The sequence below is a fragment of the Balaenoptera musculus genome, chromosome 2, assembly GCF_009873245.2.
Source record: "Balaenoptera musculus isolate JJ_BM4_2016_0621 chromosome 2, mBalMus1.pri.v3, whole genome shotgun sequence".
NCBI lineage: Eukaryota > Metazoa > Chordata > Mammalia > Artiodactyla > Balaenopteridae > Balaenoptera > Balaenoptera musculus.
In genome coordinates this window covers 173,852,836-173,863,145 of record NC_045786.1, presented here as the reverse complement: position 1 = coordinate 173,863,145, position 10,310 = coordinate 173,852,836, and the positions used below count along the sequence as shown (strand labels likewise).

Here is a 10,310-nt window from a genome sequence, read left to right as displayed (position 1 = left end):
CTTTCTGAAGACCTCTTTGTTGGGCTAGGGCTGGAATATAGAACCGAGACAGGTGGCCACAATGCTTGAGCTCCCAACCTCCTACAAAGGCTCAAAGGGACAAATTCTGGAGGCTGTGCACAGGTCAGACATGACAACTTTGGCAAGTCTTATGGAGTGTCATTCTTGGAGGAGTAAAGGTCTATACAGAGTACTGGGGACAGAGAAGATGTAAACATGACTCTGTCCATTCAGGAAAGACAGAACACAAACCACATGATAGTTGGAGAGGGCAGAGATTCAAGTGCAATACTGTTCCTGGTACCGACAGCGCTTTGAAGCTTTGGAATGGTCAAATAGGCTGGAATCTGAAAAACCATCAAAACTGACAATGCAGAGATAGGGCAAAATTTTTGCATTTTGGGGTTACTCAATACTGGCAGGTGAAGCTGTAGCAATTCACTAGATGAACGCCCATTCTCTCTCAAACCTTCAGGAGCCCAAATAGTACCTTGCAAGTTCATTAACCTCAGAGAGAACTTCAGAAACATTCCTTTCTTAACTAAGGCTATAGCCAGTTATTTAACTGTATACCTGACACATCTAAAGTCCCTCATCAACACCTAGGCAAGATTTTAAGAAACCAGATGAAAGCAGACCTTTTCGGTTTGTAATCAACTTGAGTTACAGAATAAGAACATGAGATCTAAGGAAAGCCATTGTAATGAGCCACATCTGTTCTGTGAGTAGGGGGGCAACTGCAGAAGGAAACATCCAACACGAATCTGAAGCAACAGCTACAAAAAAGAGGAGATTTCATTGCTTCAATTTTAAAAACAAAAATTTAGGTTAATATTAAAGCAGAGACAAAAAATAATTTTAACATTGTTTTAATCACGTAACATAGCTGTTTCAAACAGGAAGTTTTAAGACAGTTGAATACAGCAAAGTGAAAGATCACTCTATTAGGATAGCCGCTATGAATAAACTCCTTACTATGTGGATTTGAATTCCACTGAAAGTTTGGCACTAGACTGAACAGTGGTCTAAGCCAAAATTTTCTTTTTAGTGTTTAGAAGCCTTGAAAGTTTTCCTTCAGATTTAAGGGGGAAAGAAAAAAAAAAAAAAAAAAGGAAGAAAAAGGGAAAAAAAACCCTCTATAACAGAACCTCATTAGCTTGATAATGGGTATGCTGAATGCAACTTGATCCCCCCTAAACAATTTCAGATAATGGTAAAAATTTAAAACCTAGGTGAGACATGAATTTGCAAAGACCTCTTCTCTTTGGTGCGACAAAGCACATTCCCTCCAGGTAGGTATATGGCTCTCCTTCAATCTCATCAAAATCTATCAAGAAAGGCAGCTGGAGACCAATTTGTACCTCTCCAGTAAGACCGCCAGGGTTTAATTTCTTAAAATATCAAGCTAACAAGGTTTTATTATACCAAATGTTTATATAATTTCAATGTGAAAAAAACTTACATACATTTGTTAAGGTCTCATTGTAATCTGTGAGATGGATCACAAAGAGGTGAATGATATAAGCCAGTGCTCCAATAAAAATTCACTCCATGCATTTTGATTCCCACAGTGTACTTTTTGTGTAAATTTGCTTCCTCAAGATGATTTCTCAGATGTAATCATAAGCCCTTCTATCAAGTGAGTTTACATCAGCAAACTGGGTAAGCAAATCACAAGCAAGTTATTTCCAAATCTAAAGCCCAGGATGGGCTGGGTCAGGCCCTCGTCACCTGCTTTCAGTTGCCATCATCACAGACTTCCCGGGTATCTCACAATATTCATTGTGAAAATAAAAAACACCCCAAGTCTTACACCAAAATATAGGCTCTCAGAAGTATGCTTTTAGCTTTTTTAAAAAATAAGACATTTTGGGGGGTGGGGGGAATTTGAGATATAGTTAACACTTATTTTGGCAAGATAGCAACAAAAAACCCAAAGAAGTATAAGCTATGTGTCCAAATGCAGAAATCATCAAAGAACCAGTTTATCAAGGGAAAAATCCACACTGAACAAAAGATACAGTATGTCTAAATATTTTGAAATTGTAATTTGAATCAAGAGTAAATGCTGAAAAATTATGCTCAGTTTTTGCTAGAGATTAAGTTTACCTTTTCCTGCTTCCCCCAAATAAAATCGTAGAGCTTACTAATCACTCCCCAAAGTTTCAGTTTTCTCTCAGTATAAAGCAAGAGCTACATACACATAATAAAATGCTTATGTTAATGTAGTAATTCCCCTGGCTCATCCAACGTGCAATGCACATGACTTCAAAGACTACAATTTGGGGCAAGTATAGATGAAAAAAAAAAAAAAAAACCAATTCAAGTTTCAAAACCTGTTCTTAGAATTATTTATAGGACACTCGGGTCATTTTAACATCTCAGTGAGATAAAGGCGTTGCACTGTCATTTGATCATCCGTCCACCTTGGCATGGGAAGAATGTGCATTACCAGATGCCCATCTGAGGGACTAGAAATAAAGACTTGAAAGTACTACATTTCTTAATGACTGAGTGAGGTATTGGTAAGTTCATGTTCACCTTCTGCTGAGACCTCTTTACAGTCTCAGCACCTAACAATACCTAACAGGCTCCAATAATCCTATCAGATTAAATGATGGTGCAACATTTTTTAAAGGAGTCAATTATTTTAGCTTACTTAAGTCAATCAGAGCCAAAAATGTGAAGAACGACCAAAATCAAATCTTTGTTTTTATAACTGTAAAAATGTGATCCAAATGTGTCCACCACTAAATTTTCAAAAAGAAACATGCTGTAAATAAGCAAACTACATCTGCTCACTGATATGTGTATGGACTCCCTAGATGTCTTGTTGGGTTTAAATACAGACCACCCACAGCAATACATTTTTAGTAGAAAGTGTAGCATGACATTAAGCCATTTTAGCTTTTGCACATACATGTTGCACTTCTGGCTGATGATGCAGAAAGATTCTCAGCATTACACTGTTAAGCTGGGCTGCACCCACCCCTTTAAATGGCATCAATATCAATGTCATCGTCCTTGTTGTCAGACTTCACAGCTTCAACTTTCGGTACACTGGCAGTCTTTGAATACACCACCTGATAAAACGAAGATTTTTGATGGTAAACCTTTATCCCAGTAAACCTCCTTATAAAATAAAAACAGTAATAAGTCAATGGTCAACAAAGGACAAAAACTACCCAGAGACAGCCATTATTTTTCATGAAAATTTGTGCGTATGTAAAAACTAAGTTAACCCTCCACAGCCTAACAGTACCTTATTTTTATGGACAATCAGCACCCCTATACTTAGGTTAAATAAAGAGGTTAAATAAACTCTCCCTTTGGAAATTCAGACAATGTTTATTTGGAATCAATGTCTGGGGGTAGGAGAGATTTCCAGCACCTTTTCTATTAATGTGATTACTTTCCAAGTTAAGAGGCTGTATCATTACCCGATACTGGCATTTTATAATTCTCAAACACCCACCACGAACACCGTATTTAACGATTTCCCCAGCGCTTACCTCAATGTTCTCATCTTCATCATCATCTTCGCCACCGGAAGATTCTTCCTCTGCTTCCTTCAACCATTTTATAAAAGGTTCCGCTTTGACACGAATCTCTTTGGCAAGTTCTTTTGAGACATATTTCTTAGAGGCCTAAAAAGTGTTCAGCATGATTTTCTTAGTTAAAGGAATTTAAAATAATGCAAGTCATTTATATAATTGCCCACACCCATCTCTTTGAGGGGACTGGGCCACATCCTAATCTTGACCCCTCAACAGAATAAATGCATTCAGCACAAAGTATTAGAGTGTGTAAGGTTTTCTAGAAACCTTACTAGAAAGCTACCATGATGAGAATCACCCTACAGGTTATACCAGTCAAGCATGTAAAGACTAGGTATTAGTAGTTAACTACTTCTTCCAAAAAAGCCCCAATACTTCTAATCTTAAAGAGCCATTTAAATATTCCCCACCTTTTCTGACCAGCTAATGATGACTTCTTCCTCCAAAAGGTCTGCATCATACATCTCCTTCAAGATATGTGGAATCTTGGAGATGAGCTGAGCTTGATGCATTGCTACCACACACTCCAAGCCATGAAGAAGGTACCGTTGAGCTTTTTTGTTGTTGTGACAAAACTGCAAATAAATATCTCGGCATTAACAAGCTTTCTTAGATGTTCTAAGTTGACAATTCTAATATATGTTCTAAATATACTTATTGCCTTAGAATTGTTCTTTAAAGCCATGGCCCTACAGCAGTCGTCAATGCTTAAAGATCTCTACTTCACGTGTAAGGGACTACATACACCATTTCCCAGGTACTCCCATTCCTGTTAAGGTAGGTCAATTATCTCCATTTTCAGGATGACAGAACAAATAAACGAGGTTAAATCAGTATTTCCAAGGTCACACAGCTGTAAAATCTTATGAATCTAGAATGATTCGCTTACTCGTAAGAAATGGCGCCTGTATTTCTTAATTTGTTCTCTAATTTTCTCATTAAAAAGAACTTCAGTCAAAACAAGAGGGCCCATGGCTTTTACATCCAGTCTTTCTGCTTCAGCTACAATTTCTTTGTCAGATGAGTCAATAACACCCTCTTCTTTCTTTTTCTGCAAATAAAAGGAAGCAATTCAGTGAGATGGAGGCACATTTTGCTCTAGAGATACCATAGTCCCTGCTCTTATGAACTCTTCCCCTAATTCAAGGAGGTTCTAGGACTTCTAAATAATACACACCTGCCAAAGACAGTGCCCGGAACCACCCTCAAAAAAATTTCTGAATAGAAGTAGTAAAGGTGAGACTTGTATTTGAGTATTTCAAAAGCAAGCAAGAAAAAAACACAACAAACTACCTGCCAAATACCCAGCTTAAACTAATATCTAACAAAGCTCAAGGATGGGTAGAAGCTGATTTAGTGTGATCACAAAATGTTTAACTGCTCTTGAAGCAAGTATCTTACCTTAACAAAATCAAACAGGATATTGACACGCTCTTCAACAGTCCTTTCCAAATCATCACTGAGGGTTAAAACTTTCGCGTGGTCACTGATTTCGTCCATTCTTCGCCTTTGAGCTTCCTCTGTTGTATCCTCCCCCCAATCATCATCTTCCTCTTCTTCCTGTTTTTAAGAACAAAAATGCTTGGCCAAAAAAAAAGACCTTATAGGTAATAAAAAGAAATCCCAGATTTCTAGTCAAGTTAACATTATCAACTTCCCACTAAACTTGTGTTCACATTAGCTTAGTCAACGAATAGCACCTGGAACCCAATATACTGATGTATTGTTCACTGAAGAGCAGTTCATTTCTGCTCACCTCAGCCAAAGGTCACAGTGTACACAATTTTAGTGCCCACCACACCCATCAACCTTGCACTGACCACAGCATGCGGAGGACTGATTTCATTGGGGGGTGGCGGTGGTGGTGGTGTCTCACTGCTGGACACGGAGCCATTTTCCTTGTCTTTGCCCTTTCTATTTTTCTTTTCCTTCTCTTTCTTTCCTGTACCACTGTCACTATTCTCTACAGGGACAAAAAGAAAATAAAGTTTAGTACCATAACTTATATTACACTTTATCGCCCATCATGAACATTTAAAATCTTGCCCTTTTGCTTTGAAACCCTCCCCTCAGAAAACCACACACAAAATGCTACCTATAATTCTAAAAGAATTCACATATCAAATTCATCCACTGTATTTCATAGGTAAGCAACTCAAGCTGCGAATGGAATGTCCCTACCTATCAGTGGTATTAACTATTGGGTAAAATTAAGACCGAGTGGTAGTACCTCAGAAGACCAGGCAGTTAAAGTGGCACTCACGGCCCTCTCCTTCCATCCCTCATGAACTTAAACAAGGGTATTTTTAAAAAATTAATTAATTTATTATTTATTTTTGGCTGTGTTGGGTCTTCGTTTCTGTGCGAGGGCTTTCTCTAGTTGTGGCAAGCGGGGGCTACTCTTCATCGCGGTGCGCGGGCCTCTATCGCGGCCTCTCCCATTGCGGAGCACAGGCTCCAGACGCGCAGGCTCAGTAATTGTGGCTCACGGGCCCAGTTGCTCCGCGGCATGTGGGATCTTCCCAGACCAGGGCTCGAACCCGTGTGCCCTGCATTGGCAGGCAGATTCTCAACCACTGCGCCACCAGGGAAGCCCCAACAAGGGTATTTCTTAACTGCACTTTAGCCAACAGCTGGAACACTGTTTAAGTCTATATAACGGCTTGTCTCACAGAGAAGAGAACACCGGAATAGGTTAGACTTTCTTGCTATAGCAAGCTCAAATTGTGTCAGAGTTTTGATCATCTGCCACAGAGTGTTGCTTGCATGCTCTAAAACCACTTTAGCTTAATGAGCAAAGACCCGCATTTACAAAAGTTTTCCAGAAGTCAATCCTTTACTAGGATCCCATCACAATTTGTTTTACAGTATTTCATACATCCTAAGACAGGTCTTGAAAATCGAGAATGTGGTAGAGTTTAATTGGCAGCCTGTACTTCACCTTTAACAATACATACAACGGTACATTTAACAAAAAAGTTCTAAATTCAGTAAAATAGGGCACAATAACTAGAAATTTCTTAAACAGTTGACCTTTGGACAACACAGGTTTAAACAGCACAGGTCCATTTACATGGAGTCCCCCCCCCCCCAATAAATACACACTGCAGTATCACACCATCCACAGTTGGTTGAACCTTAGATGTAGAGGGCTGAACCTATTGTTATAGGCAAATATTCACTTGTGCAGGTATTCAAAGGTCAACCTCACTCCAGCTTTACAGCAGCAAAGAAACTTCCATTGTTTCCAACAATCAGGTGCTTTATGCTAAGATTTTAGAAGTTATCATAAGCACTTACCAGGTGGGTTTTTGAGAATGAATGTGCAGAGTTTATGATGGGTGTCAAGCATGCCTCGATAGCCACAGGCTTTACAAGAATTACCTATTGTTTGTTTCTTTGGATTGACATGCTGCCAAAAAAGCAAAGATAAATATGTCAACCATAATATATGATGAATATTCTGTGAGGAACAAAATATGAAAGCATCTAACCATCAAACGGCATCTAAAACACAAGTCTAATATCAAAAGTTTTTTTTTTTTTTTTAACATGAAGTCAGTATGGAAATACCTGCAAAATTTGATGTTTGCTCTGCCTTCCCGGGAACATAATTTGCTGACATCACAGAAACAGATACACTTTTTTCTTTTACTGACAAAAACCTCAAAGGCAGGCACTCACCAGATCCGTTTCAGGATTCTCACACTCAGGACAGAGAACAAATTTTTTAATGAATCCATCCAACATGTCTTGCAGCTTATTCGCCTCATGAGATCCATTGACAATGTAACGGTCATTCTTAACATCAAACTGGGTCTGTGCTCCCAGTTCACAACCAAAATATTTGGTGGGATCTATTTGGGGGAAGAAACTCTGATTCATTAGAGTTAACTAAATTAATCTTTGGCTGCTCACCCTCATTTATACAAACATCACTCTGTATTTTTAAGTTGCTAGGTTCAAAAAATGTGTTGCCCAGATAGTTTTTTGTATCAGTAACAACTAACACATCAATGAGTTTTAAGCCCAAATTTCCACTCGACCCAGAAGTTAATCAACATACAATCCAGGCAAGATTTTGCAGACCAGAAACTATCACGTTTACGTCAATAAAATGCCTCTTTAGACTTCTTTCAAGAGGCATTACTTACACGTTGGAGGCCGATTAAGCGCTTTGGCTACGTCAACCATGTTGACTATAACTGTCTTGATTCCATTTCCTTTGCCCTCAACCTAAAGGAAGTAAGAAGTTTAATTTTGCGCGTCTACCCTGGGAGAAGCAATCTTCAATAATCTATGAAAAAAAGCTTAGGACTTGCTACTAAAATGAAGATGAACATTACCTTGGCAATCAAACGGGGCATCTTGTAGCGATAGAACTGGTCTGACACGCTGCGGTTGACGTTGACAGACATTTTGGCTTATTAGTGGCTTTATCAATAAGATGAAGAGATCTTTGATTGCAACTTTTTGGTATCCTCTGTCTGGAGAAGAAGGGATGACATAAACGACTGCAAGAGTTCTCGGTCTCTGACATGAAAAATTTTTCGCCACTGAGGCTGTAAGCTTCTTGCTTGTATGCTATGTTTCCCCAATACAGGTACCAATGGCTGCGCAACAGCTCTGAAAAAGAGGAGAGAGAACAAACAAATCCCCCACGTTTAACGCGAAGCCTGCATTAAGACACCTCCCTGTCCGTTCCGTTTAATCACGCCTAAGGCTCCAACGTTAAAAGCATCTGTGTTATGCACAAACCAGCTCACAGACTCACGTAACACGGGACACCTGCAGCAACATAAAAGGCCTCCATTTGGACGAAGATGTGATTCTGGGAGACACCAGACTGAAACGACAACCAACTACGGCGCTTCAGCGGCTCTGGGTTTTTATCCGACCAGTCAGTCACCACGTCGACGGCGGGCTTCGGCCGAGGGGCCGTGTTTTAACCACCGCCGAGGAGCGAACCCAGGCCTCTCCTCCCCCCAGCGCAACCCGCGCTGTCAACAAACTTGTGACACATCCCTCGACGACGCAAGGCTGTGCAACCGTTCTTCACGGCCAAGCTGCGCCTTCGGCAGCCAGGGCCCACTCCAGAGCCACCCGTCCCCGACGACACCCACGGAACGCGGCCTCGCGGGACGCAGCGGAGCGTGCGCGGACGCCCGGCCCCGACCTCCTGTCCCTTCCTGTTCTCTACGCACACGCACCGGCAACCTTCGCTCCCGTCCCCGCGCCCGTCGTTCCCTCCGGGGCTGTCAGGGCTGAGCCGGCGGCCCCCGCGAGCCGGGCGCGGCAGAGGCGCAACGTCGCCAGCTTCCCCGGCGCCCGCGGCAGCCCCGCCATGTGCGCCGCCCGGCGGGGGAAACGAAACCGGCCGAGGGGCGCCGGCCCGGCCGCCCCCGCCCCGCCGCGGCGATGACTCAGGAATGCAGCAATTAGGCCTGAGTCAGCCCCGGGCGACGGCGGGCCCGCGCGGCGCGCTCCCGCGAGGCCGGGGTGGGGGTGGGGTACAGGCAGGCGCGGGGGGCGGTGTGAGGACAGGAGGGGACGCGGCGCCCGGCCCCGCCCGCCCGCCCAAACTGCGCCACACACGCGCGCTCACACACGCGCGCGCGCGCGCGGGTCACGCGGCGCGCCGCCATCTTGTGCGGCCGCCATCTCCCCGCCGGCCCGCCGACTCACCGTTTTCGTCAAATAAAGACATAAACCCAACGCTGCTCGCCCGGGACTGGGATGAAGTGAGGCGCGCGCGAACCCGAGTCCGAGAAGCGGCGGCGGAGGCGGCGGAGGCAGCGCAGCGAGCAGCGGCCGGGCCAGGCGCCGCCGAGCAGCGGGGAGGGGCTGTCCCAGCGACGTCCGGGGTCCACACCCTTCAGCGCCCGGGGCCTGGCGACCTGGCGCGGAGAGAAGGCGCAGTGAGCCGCGGGCCTCGGGGTGCCTTCCCCGCCAGCCAGCGGCCCGCGGTGGTCGAGGGGGCGGGGAGAACGGGGGACGGGGCGCGGGGCTCCCGCCCCTCCACCGGACTCACCTCTGGAATGTTCTCCCTGTGACTGAACAACGCCGCCGCCGCGCTCAAGCTACCCTCGGCCCCGGCGCCCGCCCCCTGCGCCAGGCCGCACAGCCCATTGGCTGGCCGTCCACCCGAACTCGCTCGTCATTGGCCCGCATGCCGCGTCAGTCGCGTCTTTCCCCGCCCCTTCTGCTTCCTGAGGCTCCGCTCGCCGCCTGGGCCCTCCTCTAGCCCCGCATCCCGGCTTCCTTCTCTCGCTTTCCCCTCCCCCGCTTTTCCCAGAGGCCTTCGCGGTCTCGCGAGAGTGGGCGGGCCGCGGCGGTGAAGCTGTGCCGCTGCCCCCCGCTTTGTCGGTTTGGGCGCTCGGGGAAGATGGCGGTTGGCTCCCCCTCTGCCGCCTGCTCGGCCGCGGCGTTGCGGCTCCCGAGGCCGCGTTCCCGCACGAGTTCCCGCGCCGGGCGGGGGAACTCTTGGGGGTTTCTCTCTGCCCCTTCCGTTCCTTGGGGACGCCCGTCGTCGAGTCTTGAGAAAGAAGTTGCTTTTCCTCCCCACTCCCCTAGGCCTGGGCAGAGGGCGAAGGTTGGAGGGCCTGGGTATTTCGTCCCAGGTGCCGCCTTTTATCGTCCGAAGCTCAGGTGTGCGTGGCCGCGGCGATCGTGACTAAACCGCCCGCCTCGCTCCCTCCCCGGTGCCCGGCCTGCAAGCCTAGCTTGGCTGGTCGCTCACTTCCACCCGTTTTC

At 45.3% G+C, this 10,310-nt stretch overlaps 1 protein-coding gene and 1 non-coding gene across 3 annotated transcripts; both read right to left on the bottom strand.

Annotated features, from left to right (window-relative positions):
• Positions 1-853: 853 nt before the first annotated feature.
• On the bottom strand, positions 854-9,861 carry EIF5 (eukaryotic translation initiation factor 5). Of its 2 annotated transcripts, XM_036842079.1 has the most exons (12): positions 9,589-9,861; positions 9,243-9,454; positions 7,904-8,183; positions 7,712-7,793; positions 7,242-7,414; positions 6,858-6,969; positions 5,378-5,520; positions 4,959-5,117; positions 4,447-4,608; positions 3,968-4,132; positions 3,513-3,647; positions 854-3,083 (listed from the first exon to the last, which is right to left on the bottom strand). In XM_036842079.1, exons 3-12 carry the CDS (start codon positions 7,973-7,975, stop codon positions 2,994-2,996), a joined length of 1,293 nt encoding a protein of 430 aa, XP_036697974.1. In that variant the 5' UTR covers positions 7,976-8,183; positions 9,243-9,454; positions 9,589-9,861; the 3' UTR covers positions 854-2,993. The 2 variants fall into 2 exon arrangements, with proteins under 2 accessions (XP_036697974.1, XP_036697975.1); XM_036842080.1 differs by lacking the exons at positions 9,243-9,454; positions 9,589-9,861 and adding an exon at positions 8,768-9,011.
• LOC118891541 lies at positions 6,198-6,321 on the bottom strand. The gene has a single exon (XR_005019099.1). It is a non-coding gene; the product is annotated as a small nucleolar RNA SNORA28 (small nucleolar RNA).
• Positions 9,862-10,310: the final 449 nt, after the last annotated feature.